At 40.0% G+C, this 25,208-nt stretch overlaps 1 protein-coding gene across 5 annotated transcripts in view; it reads left to right on the top strand.

Moving 5' to 3' along the window:
• Positions 1-25,208, top strand: part of MIA3 (MIA SH3 domain ER export factor 3) — a 47,213-nt gene that overhangs the window by 663 nt on the left and 21,342 nt on the right. For 4 of the 5 annotated variants that reach the window (XR_004030085.1, XM_030812830.1, XM_030812828.1 and 1 more), the window contains exons 2-6: positions 2,355-2,488; positions 5,659-5,745; positions 8,488-11,311; positions 13,086-13,247; positions 14,015-14,160. Coding sequence is in view for 4 of the 5 variants with exons in the window: in XM_030812830.1 (XP_030668690.1) it covers positions 2,355-2,488; positions 5,659-5,745; positions 8,488-11,311; positions 13,086-13,247; positions 14,015-14,160 (3,353 nt within the window). In the remaining variant the exon portion in view is untranslated. The remainder of the gene's footprint in view (positions 1-2,354; positions 2,489-5,658; positions 5,746-8,487; positions 11,312-13,085; positions 13,248-14,014; positions 14,161-25,208) is intronic. The other variant, XM_030812829.1, reaches the window with a different exon arrangement.

Below are 25,208 nucleotides of genomic sequence, written 5' to 3'. Positions count from 1 at the left end.
TTGCCCTTCTGCTTTATTGGGATTTGGGCTTGTACCGCCTTTTGAACAGGAATTGGGAGTTTAGGTTTGGGACGAGTCCGGAGTCCAAGCACTCATTGTATTCCGAGGTCTCTGCCCCGACTTTGATCAATCCTGTCGTTTCTGTGCTTGGAAGCCTCCTTGCAGACTGCCAGGCAGGGCTGCAGGAAGGCCAAAATCTTTCGCTCTGCAGAGACCGAGGATCTGCACCGGCCACCTGGGACCGGCAGCCTCCTCTTCTGTGCGCAGGAAGCGGAATTGCTCTCCAGTCTGGGATTGGAGGTGGGCGGTGGAGAGGGCACAGATCTTCAGGCTCAGATGAAGAGGGTTGTTACAGGAATGACAGTAAATACTCCAAGGATCTCATAAGCCAAGTTTGGTTTAGCCTTGGCCACTTGTGTGTTGAAACCTCTTCCCTGTATGTTCGCCGGACCAGGATCATTTTAGGGCCTCCCAGACCGTCTCAACCTTGTAACTTACTGACAGCCACTGCAGAAACGGTTTTTCATACACTGTTAAGCAATGCCTATAGAAAAGTATTCATTTTAAGAAGGCCAAGAACCCTACGGTTTAGCTATTTATATTCAAATTGATGTTATCAAAACCGAATTTCATAATATGAACTGTTTGTATCTCTACAACACTAATCAAGAAAAGAGATCTCTGATGAGTGTGAAGCCATTGCTAGAGATAACCCTGTGGTTGATGTAAATAAACACTACAAAAGCGGTACAACTGCCATGATTTTTCCCTTTAGTTTTCTTGGGTCAAAACCACGCTGTTACCCATTTGCCGTTGGCAATGGCAAGATAGTTGGTATTCTTTGCTTGCAAGCATTGCCCTGCCTGGGTTCCTCAAAACAGGTTACCTGGAGAATCATCACGTCACTAATGCTTCTTCAGTACTGAGGCGTGATGTTAGAAGAGCTCACGGTTGTAACATAATTTGAGAAATGGTAGTGTTCAGAGGAAACCAAATACAATAGGCATCAACAGGAGCAAGGTCTAGATGAGTCTGTCTTGTGTTGTAGAAAGTGTTTAGTAATGTGAGTGTGTACGGTGCCCTTGTGTGCTTTTCAAATAGCTGTTCCACAGAGCGCATTTTGTTGGCATCTGATATATTATTATAAATCCTCTATGATCTATTATAAGGGGGAGCAAAAGAAACATTGCCATTTCCAATTCTGATCTTATTCTCAACCTTAAATTGTCCATCACCTTAAACCTGGCCTCACACTCAATTATATCTGAGCTACAAAGCTGACATGTTGGAAAGTAATCAGAGTTTAGCTTCAAAAAACAAGTAGCCCCTTCCAAATCTATATGCGTGTATAGCCATTTAAAGGCATGTTTTTAATGTATTTTATTGCAAATTGGCTTTTGGAAAAAATCTTATTTCCATTCATCCTTCTTTGTCTCTGCGATTTAGATGTATTTATTGTCCATTTCATCTTACATGGGAAACTGTGTATGTGGTCAAGAAAAATAAAAGTACTGCTTCTACCAGTTTCTAGATCAAGCGTGATTGAATTACTGACCTATTCTCATAGTTTTGCTTAGTCCCAGCCAAATGAGATGTCGACTTTTGATTTTGTTTATAGAAAAATATACATAAGGGTATTCTTTCCTTTGTTTTGAAACTTAATTTGGATACAGTCGACATTATTTACTTTCAGAAAACATTGCTTTGTGATGTAATTGAATCTATAGTAGGGTGTGATAGATATCCTTTCCCATTAATTTATCCAGACACTGTACTGAGGGAACAACTTGGCTGCAAATGAAATTGACAGTGTTTACTGCTACATAGTACTGGTTACAGTCACCTGAAGATAGAGCCTTTTAGTGGTTAGTTCAAGTTAATTGACCTCTGGGGGTTCCTGGGTACTCTAGTTCCCTATTACCCTTTCATGTAGCCATGCTTAAGCTAGTCATCATCTGGGCTTGAATTTACCCATTTGCAAAAGGAAGCTTTTTATGAATATGAAACAGAAAAGACTGAGGACTAGAAGGTTAGAGAGGGAATCGAGAGTTTCACTTGGGTGAGAAAAGCCTTGTGTGGTAGTTGACACATTGCTTTTTGTTTCTCAGTATTATCCATAGAGAAAAATAGAGAAGGTTTTCCTTTCCCTTGTCTGCTTGCAGAAGGTATGATTTATAGCAGTAAAGCTCTAAGGATTTGAGATACTTTGAGCATATGAAAGAAATTCCAGAGAGTACTGGAAAAACTTGGTTGTTGTTTATAGTGGGATTCTTATATTTCCTGATAAATCAATACGCACTGTGAACACTGAATGCTGATATCTAGCTATTTTTTTCTCTCTCTTTTTTATACAGTGTTAATGTACCGCGGTGAGGCTCTTGAAGATTTCACAGGCCCGGATTGTCGTTTTTTGAATTTTAAAAAAGGTGATCCTGTATATGTTTACTATAAACTGGCAAGAGGATGGCCTGAAGTTTGGGCTGGAAGTGTAAGTAAAATTTTGACATACTTTATTTGCTTAATTTTTATTGGCTTCTTTAGCACTATAGATTTAAATGACTGCATTTTCTTGGGACCTTTGATGGAGTTAACTTGTCCTCTCTGCCTGACTGTGAAAAAAGATGGTCTTGTGTCCCCAGCAGGCCTTGGGTCTGCACAGAGTAGGGGCTCAGCAGAGCCTTCTGAAATAGAACTGATTCTGGCAAGTTCCCCTCAGCGTCAACCTCTAGGATGCTCCATACATATTAGAGGTTGAAATGGTAAGAGCTGAAAAATTCTTTACTTCATTGCTTTAAAAAGGAAGGATTCATAGGAATTAGACTTACTCCTGTAAACTATGTGTGAGAGAGTGTTTCAGGCATGTAAGTTTAAAGTTGATTTTATGTGTATTTCTTTGTTTGTATTATTATTTATGAAAAAGTGGCAGTCTTGGGAACAGTTCCCTAATCATCTGTGCTATTATAAGTCTGTAAAAAAGCAAAATGTTGTGTTTCCCGTGTGCTTTCTTGTTTGTATTTTTGTTTGCAGCCTTGGGGGTCATCCTTGTCCTGCTTTTCAGACACTTGTGTCTGGAGGTTACCCCAGGGGATCTGTTCCCAGCTGATTTTATGGGTACCCTGATATCAGACCTGGCAATCAATGACTGCATCATGCTTTGGTGTTTTTAATGAGATTCACTGGGAGTGACCTGATTGAGAGGCCTGTCTTATGAGTTATTGTCCTTTCCTTTCTAGAAAGCGTGATATGTGGACTGTGTCTTTACTTCAAGTAGTAAGGGTCCTCGATGTCTTTAGGATTGTCCCAACTTAGAGAAATACCCATCCCAACTATGAAAGTTTTCACTGTCAGTAAAACACCAAACAAACAAAGAGAAAATAAGGCTTGAGAAATCCCCTTGGGGAAAATAGACTGATCTTGTTGGCATTCCAAGTTCCTAGGGAGTAATCTTGGGAAACAACAACTGGTCAGGTTCAGCTCTCCTATTTAGAGAGCATCCCAAGTGACTCACTCCATACCAAAACAAATCTATTCTGTTTCTTTCAAATCTACCTAATGAGATTTGTTGATAATCTTTACTCTTGGAAATGTTTTTCTATGTACCTAGGCTGCGTTTTTCATAGAACAGTTAAGTTTTTTTTTCCATTCCTCATCTTTGAGCATTTGGATGAATGAACTTGACTTAACATTTTCCTCCCACTGCAGTTTTGCTCATTCACGTATTCACCTCTGGATGTCCTGTCAGTCTTTCTGGGTCGCACCTCTCATCCTGCCTTCTTAAGGAACACTGCCTTCAGCACCCAGCCAGAAGCGATCTTTGCTGCCTGATGATTGTTTAGGTGGCAAACTTTGTTTGCACTGTTCATGTGGCATTTGCTTTACTGCTTTGTATGGCAGTTAATTTGTGTACTGCCTTAGCACACGTAAAGTCAAAGACTCTTTAATGGAAAGGCTCATGCCTTATCTGTCTTCTTTTTCACTATTTCCTTACGAGGCAGTGGCATTTATTTATATTTGTCCTGATACTATCTTATGCAGACTTTGTTCTCTTAAGGCAATACTCTACCTTCCCCCCTACCCCCTGCCCAAATGAAATCAACAGTACCTTGGCAGAACTGATGTATGAAAGCAAAATTAGACATAAAGATTTTTTCTTGTCATGTGGGCCTATGATTTTTTTTTTTTTTTTTGGTCAAATCATAAGAAATGAGATGCCACCTGTGGTCCCAATTGACAAAGATTAAGGAAGGTTAATGTATAGTATTTCCCTTTCTCTATATACCTCTACCTCTGATTTGTTTCCTTTTTCCAGGTTCTCCCTTAAAATAGTCTCCCCTCTAATTTGATGAACCTTATTCTTAGGAAAGTAAAAACTCTGTCTTCAGCTTTCAAAATGATTCTCGTTTCTGTTTCTTAGTTGTCATTCTGCAGTCTTTTTTGGTTTTTTTAGCATTTTAGACTTCATCTGCCAATAACACAGAGTTTAATTGCCCTTATCTAATCTCCATGGCAGTATTTTACTACTAATACTGGCTTTCAGATAGTTTTCAGATCGAGAGCGCTCATGAATGGAGATGTTTTATGAATTAGTGATAAGATGGCCTTTTTTTCTTTTTGTGCATTTGATTTACATGCCAGCCTCCTTCTTTAATGATTGGGAGATCTACCTCTTCCTTTCAGACAGTAGCTAGTAAAAGACTGTGTGTTTCTCAAGAAGGCACATTTTACTAGTGCTGAGAATGAATGGAATTATTTTCTGTAGAGATTTTGGTTTGCATGAAATGAAAGCTTGGTGTGCAGATTAGTGTGTATTACACTGTAATTTTGTTTTGTCTCCAGTTACCTGTAATATCGTTTTGGAAAATGGCAGTATAGCAAGCACATCATATCCGCAAATACAGTTGATCCTTGGGCAACACAGGTTTGAACTCTGTGGGTCCACTTATAGTGCAGATTTCTTTCAATAAATATATTGTAAAATTTTGTGGAGGTTTGCATTAATTTGTTAAAAACTCTCAGACTGCATAACCTAGAAATACTGAAAAAATTAAGAAAAAGGTATGTTATTGATATGTAAACTATATGTAGATCCTAGTGTATTTTATTCTTTACTACCATAAAACATACACAAATCTGTATAAAAAGTTAGTTTATCAAAACGTACACACAGAAACTCAGATCTTACATGGCGCCTTTCGCAGTCAAGAGAAATATAAAGATAAAATATTAAATCATAATTGCATAAATTAATTGTACTACATACTGTACTATAATATTTCATAGCCACCACCTCTTGCTATTCTAGTGAGCTCAAGTATTGTGAGTATCCACTTAAAATGCCATGTGATGCTAATCATTTCCACGTGAGCAGTTCATCGCTCCAGTAAATTGTATAGTGCGTAAAAAGTGATCGCTTGTGGTTCTCATGTATTTTTTGTGTTTAGTGCAGTACTGTAAACCTTGAATAACACTCTGGGACCCATACAAAGTGTCACTAGTGATGTTGGAAGTGGTCTCAAATAGCGGAGAAAAGTAATGACATTACAAGAAAAAGTTGATTGCTTGGTATGTGCTATAGATTGAGGTTTGCAGCTCTCTCGTTTATATTTCTCATACAGAATTTGATTGATATGTGTCCCTTTTGCCCATTCTTTTGTATAGGTTGGACGCATTTTTGGATATTTTCCAAAAGATTTAATCCAGGTAGTCCATGAATATACCAAAGAAGAGCTACAAATTCCAACAGATGTAAGTTGTGGATTTCTGTCTTCTTCTCAGTTATAAGTTGGCTCATAAGTGACTACCTAGAAAAAAAGAAAAATTTCAAAAGAATTTAAATGAGATTTTATCATAATCTGATAGTTATCTAATATATTGAAATAGATGTTCTTATATAAGGCTATGTACTCTTTTTTTTTTTTTTTTGAGTCGGAGTCTCGCTCTGTCACCCAGGCTGTAGTGCAGTGGCGTGATCTCGGCTCACTGCACGCTCCGCTTCGTAGGTTCACACCATTCTCCTGCCTCAGCCTCACAAGTAGCTGGGACTACAGGCGCCCGCCACCACGCCCAGCTAATTTTTTCTATTTTTAGTAGAGACGAGGTTTCATTGTGTTAGCCAGGATGGTCTCCATCTCCTGACCTCATGATCTGCCCGCCTCCGTCTCCCAAAGTGCTGGGATTACATGCGTGAGCCACCGCGCCCGGCCAAGGCTGTGTACTCTTATACAAGGCTTTTCTTTGCTGCTTTATATGTGAAAAATTAAGAGTTCAGTAGTTTTATATTTACTTATTAATGTTAGAAGGCAAATAATTTCATTTCACAAGCAAAAGGAGAAATTTGAAAACTACTTATTGGATAGCTGTTAGACATTTTAAGGATATAGAAATCAGGTTAAATTAATTAAGCTCAAATTTTATACTGAGCCAGAAATGCAAACTTACAAAGGTTTTCTTATTATTGACCCTTTAGTGATTTAAGGGATTATAGTTATAGATTTGGAAAAGGGAACTAGCGTGTTTCAGGTAAGGTCCAGTCTCATATCTGTAAGGCGCTAACTACACATTCTGTAGAGCATTTATCTATAGTGCACAATAGCTTCGTGACTAAAAGGATTTTGTGTTCTAGAATCTGCATTCCATCTGATTATTATTTTTTTGAGACGGAGTCTCTATCTGCCGCCCAGGCTGGAGTGCAGTGGTGGGATACCAGCTCACTGCAGCCTCCGCCTCCCAGGTTCAAGCAATTCTCCTTCCTCAGCCTCCGGAGTAGCTGGGATTACAGGCACCTGCCACCACGCCCAGCCAATTTTTTTGTGTTTTTAGTAGGGACCAGGTTTCACCATGTTGGCCAGGCTGGTCTCAAACTCCTGACCTCAAGTGATCCATCTGTCTTGGCCTTCCAAAGTGCTAGGATTACAGGCTGCATAATATATATATATATATAAAAAACACCGTGCCCAGCCCCCCCATCTGATTGTTTTCTGAGTTTTAGAATTTATAGTGATTGATGTCTGCTTTCATTCAAAAGTCTTTGAGTAGCTCTTTGGAGTTGCTGCAGAGCATGCAAGCTGCTGGGCTAGGGCAGTTCTTAGATGAGATTGGCCGAGTGAAGTCACAGAGCTATTGCTGTGCTTAAAATTTCTCGATGCTCTCAGGGGTTATATAGTCAATCCTATTGCCTGTTTGGCTTCACTCCTGATGAAGAGACTGCCCAAGATATGGGTGTGAGACAGCAATTCATTGATCACAGAGACCTGACCTGTTTTGGATTCTGTATACTAATTGCAGTTCCCTCTGCATGATTCCCTTGATATTAAAAAAATTGGCTCAGAAGTGTACATGATGGAAAGAGGGAAGTCATTCATCTCTAGTACACTGGAAAGGTCTCACCAGAAGATTATGAATGTTTAGTTAGGGGAAGAAAATTATCTTTGTTGGTTTTTTAACTTTTCCATTTTATGGCTGCTTGTATGTCAATTTGCCTACTGGTGGAGGAAAGGAAAAATATAGATTGACTTGATAGTCCTGAAAGCAGATCTTAGTGACTGCCTAGAATCCTTATTTGGAGTTAGGTACCTACCTTACTGAATCTTGTTTTCAAGTTGTTTTTGTGGCAGTATTAAAATGGGGAGCCTCCTTTGCACCATTCTTTGTTCTCTGACATTTTTATATCTCATGCACCTGTATCTCAGTAAGTTCCTTCTGAAGCTGATTTCCTTCCCAGTCCGAGGAAAATATGAGCCCCAAATCCATGTAGACTGAGAGCCTGACAGCCAGGTGATTCAGCCTGTTTCTGACTGGGTGAGCAGAGAAGTATGACATAGAGGGCACAATGTAGAGAAGCTGATGGTCTTTCAGCGCCTCCTGGATGGGTTATTATGAGGTGAATTCCCAGAACATCAGGCATAGATGTTGGGAGTTGGGGAACCCAATAAATGACACCTCACTTTTCCCCACCCGTGCTCGAAACAAATTGAGAGACCCAGGAGTTGGGCAAATAGGAGATCAAAATGGCCCCATTATTTACTGATAAAGCTGTTCAGAGTATGCAGAAATAATGGGCTTTCTGACCTTGCAGTCTAAACTAAGATGGACTTATCCAGTCACAGACAGAGCTAACCAATAGGGGTCTCCCCAGGTGGGACTGTCCATGTAAAATGGACAGCATGGAGGAACAGAATATGTGTTTCCTCTCCAGCAGATCCCAAACAGAAAACAGGATTGGGACTGAGCAAACTCACCAGCCACATGAATCATTCTTCCCCTGGGGAAGAGAGAATGAAGGGAAGCCAGGAGTATTACTCAGATGGGAAAGTGGGTTCCAGCCTCCTATCCACCCACTGCCCAAGAACAGTCAGTGCCCAGTGTTGACGCAAAAGCTCCTCTAGAGCCAAACGTGAATTTGAGATTATCTCAATCATTAACATGGATAAGAGTTTGCTCTGGTGACACTTGGCTATTGACAGACTAATGTTTTTCTTTTTCTTACAGGAGACGGATTTTGTTTGTTTTGATGGAGGAAGAGATGATTTTCATAATTATAATGTAGAAGAACTTTTAGGGTTTTTGGAACTGTACAATTCTGCAGCTAGAGATTCTGAGAAAGCTGTAGAAAAAACTTCACAGGATATGGAAAAAAACCCTGAATTATCTAAGGAAAGGGAACCTGAGCCTGAACCAGTAGAAGCCAACTCAGAGGAAAGTGATAGTGTATTCTCAGAAAACACTGAGGATCTTCAGGAACAGTTTACAACTCAGAAGCACCACTCCCATGCAGACAGCCAAGCAGATCATGCTCAGGGAGAGCAGCCTTCATTTGAATCTTTTGAAGAAATGCTGCAAGATAAACTAAAAGTGCCAGAAAGTGAAAACAACAAAACCAGCAATAGTTCTCAGGTCTCAAATGAACAGGATAAGATTGATGCCTATAAACTTTTGAAAAAAGAAATGACTCTAGACTTGAAAACCAAATTTGGCTCAACAGCGGATGCACTTGTATCTGATGATGAGACAACCAGACTCGTTACTTCATTAGAAGATGATTTTGATGAGGAATTGGATGCTGAGTATTATGCAGTTGGAAAGGAAGATGAGGAGAACCAAGAAGACTTTGATGAGTTGCCTTTACTTACCTTTACAGATAGGGAAGATATGAAAACTCCAGCAAAGTCTGGAGTTGAGAAATATCCAACAGATAAAGAGCAGATGAAGAGGACAAGGTCAAATGAAGAGGACAAGGTTCAGCTAACTGTGCCCCCTGGCATCAAAAATGATGATAAAAATATACTAACAACCTGGGGGGACACTATCTTCTCTATTGTCACAGGAGGTGAAGAAAAAAGACATACAATGGATTTAGAGAGCTCTAGTTCAGAGGAAGAAAAAGATGATGATGATGCATTAGTCCCACATAGCAAACAGGGGAAACCACAGTCAGCAACAGATTATAGTGACCCTGACAATGTAGATGATGGTCTTTTTATTGTAGACGATCCTAAAACAAATAATGACAAAGAAGTAAACACAGAACATCACATTAAAGGAAAAGGGAGGGGAGTTCAGGAATCCAAGAGGGGCCTGGTACAAGATGAGACAGAATTAGAGGATGAAAAGCAAGAAGGCATGACTCTGCACAGTTCTGTTGACAGCAATAACCTCAACTCTATGCCAGCTGCTGAAAAGGGTAAAGACACATTAAAATCAGCTTATGATGATAAAGAAAATGACCTAAAAGGAGCAGCTATTCATATCTCAAAAGGAATGCTCCACGAAGAAAAGCCTGGAGAGCAGATTTTGGAAGGTGGCTCAGAGAGTGAATCTGCACAGAAAGCTGCAGGGAATCAAATGAATGACAAAAAGATTCAACAGGAATCCTTGGGTAGTGCACCACTCATGGGGGATAACCACCCTAACGCATTCAGAGACAGTGTGGAGGGAGACGCTTTGGTAAATGGGGCCAAACTGCACACGCTTTCAGTGGAGCATCAACGTGAGGAATTGAAAGAGGAATTAGTTCTTAAAACTCAAAACCAACCTAGATTTTCCTCTCCAGATGAGATTGATTTGCCCAGAGAACTGGAAGACGAGGTTCCCATTCTGGGAAGAAATCTTCCCTGGCAACAAGAAAGAGATGTGGCTGCCACAGTCAATAAGCAAATGAGTGAGAAGATAAGGCTCTCTGAGGGAGAAGCCAGAGAGGACTCCTTGGATGAAGAGTTTTTTCATCACAAGGCAATGCAGGGCACAGAGGTAGGACAGACAGACCAAACTGACAGCACAGGAGGACCAGCTTTCCTTTCTGAAGCAGGAGAGGATGATTATCCCTCTGAAGAACTACTAGAGGATGAAAACGCTATAAATGCAGAATGGTCTAAAGAAAAAAACCCTGGGAATCAGGGCAGGCAGTTTGATGTTAATCTGCAAGTCCCTAACAGAGCAGTTTTAGGGACCATTCATGCAGATCCAGAAATTGAAGAAAGCAAGCAAGAAACTAGTACGATTTTGGATAGTGAAAAAAAAAGTGAGACTGCTGCCAAAGGGGTCAACATAGGAGGCAGGGAACCAAATACAATGGTGGAAAAAGAACGCCCTCTGGCAAATAAGAAAGCACAGAGACCCTTTGAAGGAAGTGACTTTTCTGACAGCATAAAAACTCAGACTCCAGAATTAGGTGAAGTGTTTCAGAATAAAGATTCTGATTATCTGAAGAATGACAACCCTGAAGAACATCTGAAGACCTCAGGGCTTGCAGGGGAGCCTGAGGGAGAACTCTCAAAAGAGGACCATGAGAACGCAGAGAAATACATGGGCACAGAAAGCCAGGGGTCTGCTGCTGCAGACCCTGAAGATGACTCGTTCCAGTGGACTCCACATACAAGTGTAGAGCCAGAGCATAGTGACAAGAGGGAGGACTTACTTATCATAGGCAGCTTCTTTAAAGAACAACAGTCTTTGCAGCGGTTCCAGAAGTACTTTAATGTCCATGAGCTGGAAGCCTTGCTACAAGAAATGTCATCAAAATTGAAGTCAGCGCAGCAGGAGAGCCTGCCCTATAATATGGAAAAAGTCCTAGATAAGGTCTTCCGTGCTTCTGAGTCACAAATTCTGAGCATAGCAGAAAAAATGCTTGATACTCGTGTGGCCGAAAATAGAGATCTGGGAATGAAGGAAAATAACATATTTGAAGAGGCTGCAGTGCTCGATGACATTCAAGACCTCATTTATTTTGTCAGGTACAAGCACTCCACAGTAGAGGAGACAGCCTCACTGGTGATGGCACCACCTCTAGAGGAAGGCTTGGGTGGAGCAATGGAAGGTGAGATGCCTATGGCCTTGTAGAATTGGGCTGGAGAAGCAGGCGGGTGGGTCGCTGAGGTGCCTCCTATCTTGTGAAGCTCTGTTCAGTTTGCAATGTGTCTAAAGGAGAGGGACAACACAGGGAGGTCCACATGTTCCTTCCTGCCATCTTTCTTTCAGGCTGGAGCATGGAGAAGAATTTCTTGCTGTTTCCCTTAGAACAGTTGAGACTGGTTAGCATTTTCAAAAGGAAACTTTGTAAAAAGCTAAAGAGAAAGATATAAACCAGAAAGTAATGTACAAAATACAAACGTCATGTAAAATTATGAAAAGGTTTTATTGAACACAATTTTTCAATCGTCAAATAACTGCTCTGTAACCATGGATTGACTGGTACAACTTTTAGATCAATGTCTTGGCTAAATTCCTACGTTCTCCCCAATTTTATCTTTTGTGGATGGCTTGTTCTTCCTGTTTCTTGGGAGCACTTACTCCAGTTAAACCCTCCTGGGCCGTTAAGGTTCTTGCATGCAGATTAATCAAGATTGGGACAGGGATGCCTTCTAATGCAGTGCTTGATGCGTGGAAGCCATTCAGTTGAATTAACCCTGAGCCAATATCCTGACATAAGCATTCTGATTCCTAGTTCCTTGTTCTATTCTCTGCATGCAGGCTTTTCTCTTTCTTTTCTTTTCTTTCCCTTTGCCTACCCGCCCTTCCTTCCTTCCTTCCTCTTTCTTTTTTTTCTTTTTTTTTTCTTAAGAAAGGATCTCACCCTGTCACCCAGGCTGGAGTACAGTGGCATGATCATAGCTCATTGCAGCCTCCAATTCCTAGGCCCAAGTGAACGTCCCATCTCAGCCTCCTAAGTGGCTAGGACTACAGGCATGCATCACTGTGCCCAACTAATTTTTTATTTATTGTAGAGACAAGGTCTCGGTATGTTGCCCAGGCTGATCTTGAACTCTTGGCCTCAAGTGACCCTCCTACTTTGGCCTCCCAAAGTACTGGGATTACAGGCATGAGCTACCGCACCTGGTATATCCAGGCTTTTCAGACAGATGTATCTGAATTGAGAGTACCAAGGGGACAGGAAGCCACAGGAAAATGTATTACTCCAGAGTGCTAATTTTTCCTGAGAGTTGGGAGAGGAGAACTTTTTTGCATTTAATTAAAACATATATTTTGGATAAGAAGGCAATAATCAGAGGAATTTTCAGGGTAAAATATGAGGCTGCAGGGAAATTCACCTTTGCTGTGGATCACATTGGACTGTCCCCTAAGCCTCTTAGGAAAGGAGATGGCTTCACTTTCTTTGACTCTTAGAGGTACTTTGAAAGTATTCGAAAGACATCTCAGCAAGCTGCCCTGGCGTGGAATGTCCCTGTCTGTACTAGTTCTGTGAGAAAGGCATGCTTGGGTATGCAAGAGTTCATGTTACTTCTCTGCAGAATAGATGTTTCACATTTCTGCTCTTGAGTGGAATTCTCTTTTGCACATTTATTCGTGTGGGCGTAGGTTGATTTGCCAAGGAAAGATGTTACTGAAGTCCCTACCATAAATATATTTATTTATGAAATACTCCTGTGTAGATTTCATTATGTAGATTAGTCATCCTTTAAATGGAATAAAAGAAACTGAAACTCTTATTTCCCTGCCCAGTTGTGCTCCATGGGATGCCCATGCATGGAGGGCAATGTTGAGATGCCCTGGAGCTGGTGTGGTCAGTGGGATTAGCCTAACAGGTAGTGTCATCAAGCTGTGCTAGCCCAGTGTATTCTTCTCACCTGTAGAGATGCAACCACTGCATGAAGATAATTTCTCACAAGAGAACACAGCAGAACTTAACGTGCAGGTTCCTGAAGAACTCACCCACTTGGACCAACGTGTGATTGGGGACACTCATGCCTCAGAAGTGTCACAGAAGCCAAATACTGAGAAAGACTTGGACCCAGGTAAAGCCTGCTAATTTTTTTCTACAAAGTGGAGACATCATAAAGAAGGCCTTCTAGGAGATTCATTGTCAAAGGTAGGAGCTAGAGACTTGTTAAATTCAAAGGAAAGAAGGATCCCAGAGCTAATTGAGAGAAAAGCAGGCGTCAAGACAGATGGAGATCAAAAATAGGAAAGACACCAGAGACTATAACTAACCTACAAACCAATGTTTGGCTGTCACTATCTTGTGTAAATTATTTCAATCTAAAATATTACTCTTAAAAGGCCTTATGCTCTAAAACAGTAGTTTTCAACCAGACCAGCAGCATCAGAAACTCTGGGGGTGGGACCAGCAATCTGTGTTTCACAAGCCCTCCAGGAAAGACTGACCTGATGCAAATTACAGTTGGAGAACCACTGCTCTAAAACTCACAAATTCTGTTTTTCCTCTGCTTTACCCCTCTCTTTCCAAATAAAATACAGTGCAATGCAGTTCTTTATTTGATTTGCTATCTGAACATGGTAAGTAAAACTTCTTAAAATACAGTGAAAGGGTCCAAGTATGTTTATAGCATAAGCTCATAGGAGACAGTACAGAACACTGTAGTGTGTAATAGTCCAGGATAGACCGACACGAAGAGTATTTCACCACAGTGCACAGTAAACATCCAGTGAGAGATGAGAACGTTTACTTTCCAGGCACAGTGCCTAATATTTAGTGGATACTCTAGTATTTTTTAAAGAGAATTCTTATTCTAAAGCACAAAATCTTTCCTCCCAATTCCAGGGCCAGTTACAACAGAAGACACTCCTATGGATGCTGTTGATGCAAACAAGCAACTAGAGACAGCTGCCAAAGAGCCGGCAAGTGTCACACCTTTGGAAAACGCAATCCTTCTAATATATTCATTCATGTTTAATTTAACTAAGTTGGTAAGTTTGACATATAGTTTTTTTTTTTAACTAAAATGTTATTACAGTTTTTAAGTTGATTTTGAGCAAGAGGTGAAGAACTTAAAATGTCTTTATGAACCTGACTCCTGATCCTTTGAAAAGAGACCCTGAAATGAGCCACAGGTGTGTGGCTTTAATGGGTTCTTAGTTCAGCACGTGAGGAGGCTTTGCTGCATGCTGGAGCTGGGCACAGGCACACCTGTCAAACGTGGTTCTTCCTTTCAGGGACCTTTCAGTTTAGCCAGGAGAGAAAGATGTTCACTTGAAATGTAATATGATAATGGGCAGGAAGAGAAGTATTTACCTGATGGTGGGACAATCTGTGGCATAAATTGGTTCATCATGGAGAGAGAGTGATGGGAAAGGCCAGAAGTTCGCTGAGATATGCTTTAAGCAGAGTCAAAAGACAGATGGGAGCTTGACTTGGAGTTGTCAAATAGAAGGGCTAGGGGAAGGAGATGGGCGGGGGGGGGCGGACAGCATGCAGTCAGGCAGAAGAAATAACACATTGAGAGAAATGGAGGCATGAAGAAAAGGTTATTTGGGGAAGCCAGGGAAGCATGGGTGGTTGATGTTTTCTTTTTCTTTTTTTTAATTGAGACAGGGTCTTGCTCTGTTGCCCAGGCAGGAGTGCATTGGCGCGATCTCAGCTCACTGCAACCTCTGCCTCCTGGGCTCAAGCGATCCTCCTGCCTCAGTCCCCTGAGTAGCTGGGATCACAAGTGTGCACCACCATACCTGGCTATTTTTTGTAGAGATGGAGTTTTGCGATGTTGCCCAGGTTGGTCTCGAACTCCTGAGCCCATGGGAGCTGCCCACCTTGGCCTCCCAAAGTGCTGGGATTACAGGCGTGAGCCACCATTCCTGGCCAGTTGTTGTTAAAGCGTGGAGTTAAAATTAGCTGGGCAGGGTGGTGTACACCTGTAATCCCATCTACTTGGGAGGCTGAGGCAGGAGAATAGCTTGAGTCCGGGAGGCAGAGGTTGCAGTTAGCTGAGATCGTGCCACTGCATTCCAGCCTGAGCAACAGAGCAAGACCCTGCCTCAGAAAAAATAAAAATAAGTAAGTATGGAGTTAGGAGGGAGAAGGTCTGTTGGAGGGACTCAGGGAAAGTCAGAAAGGAAATCGTACACCATGGTGAGTGGTCAGACCATTGTTGGCAGAGATCCTTGGAAGATTTTAAGCAGGAAAGGGATTGTCAGGTCTGTTTCTTAGAAAGAGTCACTTGTGGCAGAATATTTATTCAAATCTTTCTAAAAGGAGCCATGCCCCAAATGAGACGTTTAATGTCTAGAAGCTCATCTAGGCTTTTTAGGACTTAGCTCCCCCTTGTGGTACTTGGTGGAATTGGACATTTTTTCTTGGTAAATTAGAGGAATAAGCAAGCTCTTGAAGTTGGAGGCCAGGTTGCCCTTAGGGCTACAGAGAAAGTATGCTCCTCACCAAAGCCATTTCCTTTAGGTTCTGTTATTTCAAGACTCAAATAGGAAAGCGGGTTTTTGTTGTTTTTCTGTTAAAATCCATGGGTTTCAAGCCAAGATGATTTTACTTCAAATCCCAAAGCTATTGATTAGAAGTTTAGGGCAAATTACTAAACTTTGAACCTCAACTTTCTCATCTGAAAAATTTAGATAATACCTACTCCAATTGTTGGTAAGAATTAAATGACATGATAATGTAAAATGTCTGGTGTAGCAACTGGCATTTTATAAGATCTCATCCCTCACCTAATTCTCATTTGGATGATCAGAGGGCATATAAAGACATTGAATACCTGGGGTTTCAGGAGAAAGACCACCAGGATGGAAAACAAGTAGGAAAACCAAACCATTTTTCAGTATTATTCATGGTTGTGCTGGTGATAGCCACCTGGGTGAAGGTGTGTATTATCTGTGCAGTTGGAATAATGAAGTTTTCAGGGATTAAGACAGTCTCAGAATTCAGAATTTGGTTTTCAGAATGAAATTATCACTTGAAAAATTTAACAGCCCCAGTTGTAGAAGGAATTCTTTATTCATTATATTTCTAGATACGCACAGAGCCCTCTTCTAGGCCTGGGTTGGGGCATATAGGAGTGGTGTAGGATACGATCAGTGATCAGGGAATGACAGACATGATTGTCAAGATATAAGGGCGCAGTGTTATAAGATGCCGACTTGAGAGGGATTGTCAAAAGAGCATTTTGATGGCTAAATATGTACCAGAAATTGTGCTAGGAATACAAGATTCCAAGAGGTATAAAGTGTAATTCTGACTCTTGAAAGGCTTAAAAAAAGGTTTACCAAATACATGTGAAAATTGGAGAAAGTGGAGAATAAATGAAATAGTTTATGCAAAGTATCAAATAGTTCATATAGATAATTGTTTCATAGGGTTGTGGAGTAATGGGGTGCTGACTTTACTGGGAAAACTATACCAGACTCATAGATCAATAACTGATGAATAGTTAGTGGAATCTTAGAGTTGGAAGAGACCTTAGAAGCTACTAGTCCAACTTCTCAGTAGTCGTAGCAATTCCCTGTACTCTAACCCTGCCGTTTTGGGACCTGTGTGTCACCGGTTCCTAGTGTAAGCCACCTACCTTGCAAGGCTATACATTCCTTTGTTGCCTAGTTCATTCTTATACTGACTCCAAATTTTCCTCCACATGATTTCCTCTATAGAATCTAGTTTTCTTTTTACATAGTAATCCTTTAAATATTTGAAGTTATATTTTAATTTATTTTAGCATTTTATCCTGGAAAATTTCAAATATACAAAAGCAGAGAATCCATGGGACCATCACCCAGTAATTTCCAAAAGTATACCATTTTATACTTCCATCAGCAGTTAATGAAACTTCCATTTGACCACACCTTCCCTAACACTTGGTATTATCAGTCTTAAATTTTAGCCATTGTAGTGGGTATGTCTTTGTGGTTTTAATTGTAATTCCTGATGATTAATGATATTGAGCACTTTTTCACTGCTTATTGGCCATACTTTTTTGTGTGTCAGTTCACTCTGACTAGCTGGAATTCAAATGTCTTGCAGCCCTGTGACAACTCTGGGAATTGTTTAGCTTACAGTTGTTCTTTTTTCCTTTAGTTATTCTTTGCCCATCCTCAAGGAATCTTACCCTACACAGATGCTGTTTAGAATTCAGGCTGAGGCTGAAGGGGAGACCTCCTTGCATATTTCTGGAACTCTACTTGTTCCTAGTTTCCATCTGTTTTTTTTGTTTTGTTTTGTTTTTTTGAGACAGAGTCTTGCTCTGTTGCCCAGGCTACAGTGCAGTGGCACCATCTCGGCTCATTGCAACCTCCACCTCCCGGGTTCAACTGATTCTCCTGCCTCAGCCTCCCAAGTAGCTGGGATTACAGGCACCCGCCACCACACCCAGCTAATTTTTGTATTTTTCAGTAGAGACGGGGTTTCACCATCTTAGCCAGGCTGGTCTCGAACTCCTGACCTCGTGATCCACTGGCCTCGGCCTTCCAAAGTGCTGGGATTACAGGTGTGAGCCACTGTGCCCAGCCCATAGTATCCATCTTTCTGGTCCCTTTTCCTGCATATTTCAGATGCCTCAGTCTCCCCGAGCTTTCATCTCTGCCTCCTCTGCAAGATTGGTGTACTCTGCTTGGGTTCCCCATCCCTGCACTGAGGTCAAGAAAGTACCGCCAGGTAGAAAGCTAGGAGGTTGTAGAGCTCACCTATTTGTTTCTTTTCTCTCAGAGGTCACAATTGTGTGCTGCCTGTTGTTCTCTATATGAAAAATAGTTTTTAAAATATCTTTTGTTTAGTTTGCTTGTTGCTTTCAGTGGGAGGGTGAGTCTCATACCAGTTACTATCTATGGAGTTCTTTCTGTCGTTGTTGTTATTGCAGTGCATTCATTGAAGAAACAGTTTTGTTTGGCTTCTAAGGTATATGATGGTCTAGATTTTGCTGACTACATCCCCCTGGTGTATTTTAACATGTTTCTCTGGTTCTTTATATTTCCTGGGAATTGATAGTTGCATCAGTAGTCAAATTCAATTTTGTTTGTCAAGAATACTGAATAGGAGATGTTATGTACTTCCATCAGGAGGCATTTAACATCTGGGTGTCCCTCTTTTTTAAAAATTCTCTTTATATTGTTCCTCCTTCATTTAAAGGCTGAGGTATTTCTACAAAGAGAAACTTATGATCAAGTATTCTTTACACTGAGATTTGGCTTCTATAGTTAAGGCAGGGTAAATATTTGATTCTTTTTGTTTATTTAAACAATTTTCAAAATAATGAGTTAGACAACTCATTCGTGGCCTGATCAAATGATGCCCAAAGGGTTTTGTTTTTTTCTAACTCTTTCTAATAATCATTATGCTGTCATGGATTTAAAAATATTTGGTGTGTTTCAATCCAATCAAGAATAATTTTTTTTTTTTTTTTTAAGATAGGGTCTCACCCTGTTTCCCAGGCTGGAGTGCAGTGGTGTGATCACGGCTCACTGCAGCCTCAACCTCTCTGGGCTCAGGTGATCCTCCTACCTCAGCCTCCTGAGTAGCTGGGACTACAGGTGTGCGCTACCATTTTTTATATTTTTTGTAGAGACGGGATTTTGCCATGTTTCCCAGTCTGGTCTCAAAATCCTGGGCTCAAGTAATTTGCCTGCCTCAGCCTCCCTAAGTGTTGGGGATTACAGACATGAGCCACCATGCCTGGCCAGTTATTCTTATTGATGATCAATTTACAATTATAATTGGAGATTTCAGTATCCCTTCTCAATAACTGATAGAATAGGAAGTCAATAAGGATCTAGAAGTTATGAACATCATCATTAACCAACTTGACATTATTGATGTTTATGGAACATTCCACCCAAGAAGAGCAGGATACATATACTTTTTAGTGCACATGAAGCGTTTACCAAAATAAACTATGTTATCAGCCATAAAACAAGTCTAGTGAATATAAAATGATTCAAGTAGTACAAAGTGTGTTCTCTTCACAATATAATTAAGTTAGAAATGAATAATGGAAGTATCTGGAAAATCCCCAAATATTTGGAAACTAGGTGACACAATTCTTTCTGAACATCTTATGAGTTTAAAAGGAAAAAGAGAAGTTAGTATTTTGAGATGAATGAAAATGAAAACAGGCCAGGCACAGTGGCATCCTAGCACTTTGGAAGGCTGAGGCAGGAGGATCACTTGAGCCCAGAACTTCAAGACCAGCCTAAACAACATGGTGAAATCCTGTTTCTACAAAACACACACACACACACACACACACACACGCACACACAAAGCTGCACAAAGCTGGGCATGGTGGCACGTGTCTGTAGTCCCAGCTACTCAGGAGGCTGAAGTGGGAGGGTTGCTTGAGCCCAGGAGGTCGAGGCTGCAGTGAGCAGAGATTGTACCACTGCACTCCAGCCTAGGTGACAGAATGAGACCTTGTCTCAAGAAAAGAAAAAAAAATAAAGACAAGAAAATGAAAACAAATATATCAAGTGTGTACAATGTCACCAAAGAACTAGTGGGAAATGTATAGCGCTACCTATATTAGAAAAAAAAAGAAAGGTCTCAAATAAGTGACTTTATTTTCCACCATAAGAGACTAGAAAAAGAAGAGCAAATTAATCCTCAAGTAAACAGAAGAAAAGAAATAATGAAGATAAGAGCATAATTCAATGAAATAGAAAACAAAAGGAAAAGAGAGAAAATCGGCGTAACCAAAACCTGGTTCTTTGAGATTAATAAAACTGATTAACCTATAGCCAAAGTGAACAGGGAAAGAAGAGAGAGAATACAGATTACCAATAGCAGCAATCAGAGAGACATCACCACAGATTCTTCAGATGTTAGAATTATAATAAGGGAATATTATGAGCAATTTATGTCAACTAATTTGACAATTTAGATGAAGAAATTCTATCTAAGACACAGCAAAAGCTCATTCAGGAAGAAACAGATAACCTTATGACTATTAAATAAATTGGATTTATAGCTAAAAACCTTTCCACAAAGAAAACCCAGATGGCTTCACTGCTGAATTCTATTAAACTTAAGAGGAAGAAATAATACAAATTCTACACAAACTTGTCTATTAAACTGAAGAGCAGAAAATACTTCCCAGCTCATTGTATGAAGCTGATGTTACCAGGATATCAAAACAAGGCAAAGACAAAGACAAGTAAGAAAGAAAACCATTTACAGTATCTCTCATAAACATTGGTACAAAAATTTTAGCAAATCAAATCCAACAATATATAAAAAGGAAAATACTCTATGACCAAACAGGGTTAACACCAAGAATACAAAGTTTGTTTAACATTTGAAAATCAGTGTAATTAACCATAATGACAAACTTTAAAAAGACAATCCATATGTTCAACAAACACAGAAAACCACTTTGAAAAAAATCTAAAATTGATTACTGTGTAATTTAAAAAACAATAAATATATCAACAAACCAGGAAGGGAACTTAAATCACTTTTATGAAAGATTTAAAATGAACATCATACTTAATAGTGAATGATTGAATGTTTTTCCCCCAAGATCCGGAAGTGAAACAAGAATGTCTACTCTCATTACATCTGCTCAGTGTTTTAAGGCAATAGCCAGTGCACTAAGGCAAGAAAAAGAAATAAAATGCATCCAGATTGGGAAATAAGTAAAATTGTCTTTTTTTTTGCAGACAACATGCATAAAATCTGGTGGGATGTAGAAAAAATCTACTAGATGTACTAAGTTTAGTAAAGTTGCTAGATAAAGATTTACATCTAAAAGCAATTGTATTTATATATAGTAGCAATGAACAATTGGAAATTGAAGTTAAATTCCATGTACAATAGTATCAAAAATATGGAGTACTTATGGATAAATGTGGCAAAAAGTGTGTAAGACATATGCGTTAAAAACTATAAAATATTGCTGATAGAAATTAAAGAAGATCTAAATAGATGGAGAGATAGACCTTGTTTATGAGTCAGAAGACTATATTGTTAAGCTCCCCAGTTTGATCACTTGCATCAACATAGCCCCAATTAAAATCTCAGAAAGATTTTTTTTTAAAATGACAAGCTGATTCTACAATTCATATGGAAAATGCAGAGGACCTAGAATAGCCCAAGCATCATGTAATTTCAAGACTTATTATAAAGCTCTAGTAATTAAGACAGCAGATGAATAAACCATTGGAACAAAATAGAAAATCCAGAAATATACATGTATGACAGTGGACTTCTGACAAAGGTGGAAAGACAATTAAATGGAAAAAGGAAAGTCTTTTCAACAAATGGTACCAAAACTATTAGATATTTATATGCAAAAAATTGATCCATACCTCACATCATGTACATAAATTAAAGCAGATCATAGACTTAAATGTAAACCCTAAAACTATAAAACTTCTAGGAAAAATTAAAAGAAAAATTTTGTTGAACTTGGATTGGCAAAGATTTCTTACGGTTGACATCAAAAGTATTCATAAAGGAGAAATCTGATAATTTGGATTTAATCAAAATAAAAACATCTCTTCAAAATGCACTGTTATACAAACTACAGACTGGGAAAGAGTCACTGCAAAGCATCTATCTGATAAAATATTTGTATTCAGAATACATAAAGAACTCTCAAAATTCATCTAAAAAAATGTAATGCGTAAAATTACACTTTACCAAGGAAGATACACCGATTGCAAGTAAGCACATTTAAAAATGTTCAGCATAATTATCAGGGAAATGCCAATTTAAAGCAGAATGAGTTACCACTACACACTTACTATAATGGCTAAAATTTCAAAAACTGCTTTTACCATGTGTTGAAGAAGATGTGGAGGAAATGGAAGTATCATACACTGCTGATGGGGATGTGAAGTGGTACAGCTATCTTGAAAAACAGCTTGTCAGTTTCTTAAGAAGGTAAAACTACACTGGTCATAATGATCCAGCCATTCTCCTAAACATTTACCTGAGACACATTTACCCAAGTGAAAATAAATTGTACATGCATAGAAAGACTTGTAGATCAATGTTTTTGACAGTTTATTTTTTCTGCCCAGCTGGCACATTTATTGGCATTAAACATAAGACCCTTCCCTTCCCTGGCACCAGGAAGCCATGCCCAAGGGGTATCCCTCTGCCCCATTTCTGCAACAAACTCTCAGGTCTTAACAGTAGCCTGAGCTGCCCCCAGGGCTCTGGGCTGCTGAATCGTCTGGCTCATCATTTCCATGACAGCCAGTTTCATGGCGTGCTCCTGGAGAGCTGGTGGATTTTCTCTATCTGCTTGGTTAGGAAGTCTATCTTCCTCTTGAAGAAGTCCTTGGCATCCTCAGCTATCTTATCTACATAGTACCCAGTTCCTACATCGATGAGCACATGTTCCACATCATGCAGCTTCTCAGGGACATACATCAAACTCGTGAGTGGGACAAGTAATTCTCTTCCCTCATTGCTGTTACTCAGTATGTTCAGACAGTCCTTGGCTTCTACATACTTGGTCTGTACCACTTTGAGCTGGGCAATGGAGGTGGACAAGAACTCCACTTCCTGGTCCAGCTGGTTCTTGAGCATTTCTGGCTACGGCAGATTCATCTCCGTGATAGTCTTGGAAGTTTTATTTATAAAAGCCTAAAACTGAAAAAAATCAAATATCCATCTATAGATGACAGATAAACAGATTGGCATACCCATACAATGAAATGCTACTCAGCAATACAAACAAATGAACCCTTATAGATATGTGCAGCAATGTGGGTGAATTTCAAATTATGCCGAATGAGAGAAGCCAGAGAAAATATAATCGTGCATTATTACATACATATAAAACTTTAGGAAATGCAAACTAATCTATTATGACAGACATTGTGCTTCAGGGGCAGGGAGGGGTGAAAAGGGGCAGGAGATTACCAAGGGAATAAGGAGACTTTGGGAGGTTCACTGTGTTGGTTGTGATGATGGTTTCACAGGTGTATTCATACGCAAAACTGATCAAACTGTGCACTTTAAATACATATAACTTATTGAATGTCGTATTTCCCTCAAAGCTGTAAAGAAAAAAAATCCTAACTTTCTTAGCTAAAAGTAGTAGTCTCTACTTTTCTCTGCCTTTTAAAAAAATGTATTCTGACAGCATACCCTAGCAGTATGTAAAATTATTTTCTTTTATGGCTTCACAGTATACTTTGCTGTATTTAATATGTCTTTCATTCTGGCCATTTTGGTTGTTTCTAGTCTTTTGTTATAAGTAATGCTGGAATAATACAGTTTTGTGCATATATTTTTTCAGCATTTGTTGTTATATCCCCAGTATCTTTGAGATAGATCTTTAGAACTGGGATTATTGAGTCAGTAGGTAAATACACAAGTTATTTCGGGAGACGTTGCCAAATCATAGGGGTTGTATGATTTTATATAAAGATCAGCATAGAACGAGAGTGCCTGCTTCCTCCACATTCTCTCACCTACAGAGTGTGTTGTCAAATGTTTGGATCTTGCCAAGATAAGTGAGAAATCATATTTCATTGTAGGTTCATTTTGTATTTCTTGTATTATGAGTGAGGCAGAGCATGTTTCCATATGTTTTTAAATTACTTGCATTTCTTTTCCTGGGATCTGTTCATTACCTTAGCCCATTTTTCTATAGGTTTGCTGGCGGCTATCTTCTTATTTGTAAAGCACTTTATATTTTAGGAATATTAATCCTTCATAATATGTTACAAATATTTTTTCTCAGGTTACCAATGCCAAACTTGGATTATTTTGCAATTTTTTGGATGGCGTTGGGCAAGTTTTTTTGGTTTTCCAGTAATAGATTTACAAATCTTTTTCTTTGTTGCTTTTGGATTTTGATACATAATTAAGAAGGTCTTGCCCACTCACATAATACATAGAGACAGTCACTCAATTTTTTCAACTACTTGTTTGTTTTCATTTTTTACATTGAGTTTTCTGATTAACTTGGAATTTATGAACAATGAGAAAAAGATCCAGTTTTATCATTTTCCATATTGTTATCTAGATATGTAATACCATTTATTAAAAAGTCTGTTAACCAGCTGCCTTGCTGTATCCCAAATTTCCAGTGCAGTTGGGTCTATTTCTGGATTTTTTATTCTGCCCCGTGGTCGGTCTGCATTCTTGGGCCAGTACCATACTGTTATTACAGATCCTGCCCTCCTCTTGTACCACACCCTTCATTGCTCTTCTTTCTCAGGGTTTTCCTGCTTGTTCTTGCTTGATTGTTCCTCTGAATTGACTTTATATTCAACTTGAAGATAGACCTTTAAAGGTCTAAAAATGGTATTTTTTATCTACAGATACCATTTTTTTCCCCACAGATTAAATGTCCCCGGTTTCTCCAACTTTTGGAACGTGATTTCCATACTATTCATTATCCTTGTCCTTTTCCACAAGTCATGTAACCTTAAGATGTGGCCGGACACTTGTAGTCCCAGCTTCTCAGATGGCTTGAACCCCGGAGTTCGAGTCCAGCCTGGGCAACATAGGGAGACTCCCTCCCCTTCCCCGCAGCCACCATCTAAAAAAAAAAGTGGGACCCATAACTGAACCCATGTGCATGGGGGTGACACGATGACATGACTCCTGGGTAAGGCTTTTTAATAGAGTGTCGGCAAGAATGTGAGACAGCGAGCGCAATGGAGGTCTGGAGGCGGAACAGTAAGCAGAGGACTGAGTGGGCAGGGAAGAAAGGCCGGGCGCTGCAGCGGCGCCCCATCTGAGCGGTGGTCCTTCCACGCTGTGACTGGAAGGGCCAGCTCCGGGCCGGCACGAGAGGCCTGCCTTTCTCCTTTTCCCCAGCTGCCGCCCACAATCCTCCTCCAGGTAGATCCCTGGCCTCCTTACTCCGGGGCTCTTTAAGTCGCCGGTTCCTGGCGGAAGCGCCAGTCACTTCCGCCTCCCCTTACTTGGATTCTTCCGCTCCAGCCCTATTCGCTCATCTCCCCCGTCCCCTCGATTGTTGGTTCTGTCCGCTCTGGCCCCGCCCTCGCCGGCCGGCTCCTTTGGTGCCTTGAAGTGCGCCAGGGGCAGTGGCTGATGA

Source organism: Nomascus leucogenys, chromosome 5 (genome assembly GCF_006542625.1).
Source record: "Nomascus leucogenys isolate Asia chromosome 5, Asia_NLE_v1, whole genome shotgun sequence".
Classification (NCBI taxonomy): Eukaryota; Metazoa; Chordata; class Mammalia; order Primates; family Hylobatidae; genus Nomascus; species Nomascus leucogenys.
Note: the sequence above shows the minus strand (reverse complement) of the source record. Positions and strands in the feature narration are given on the sequence as shown.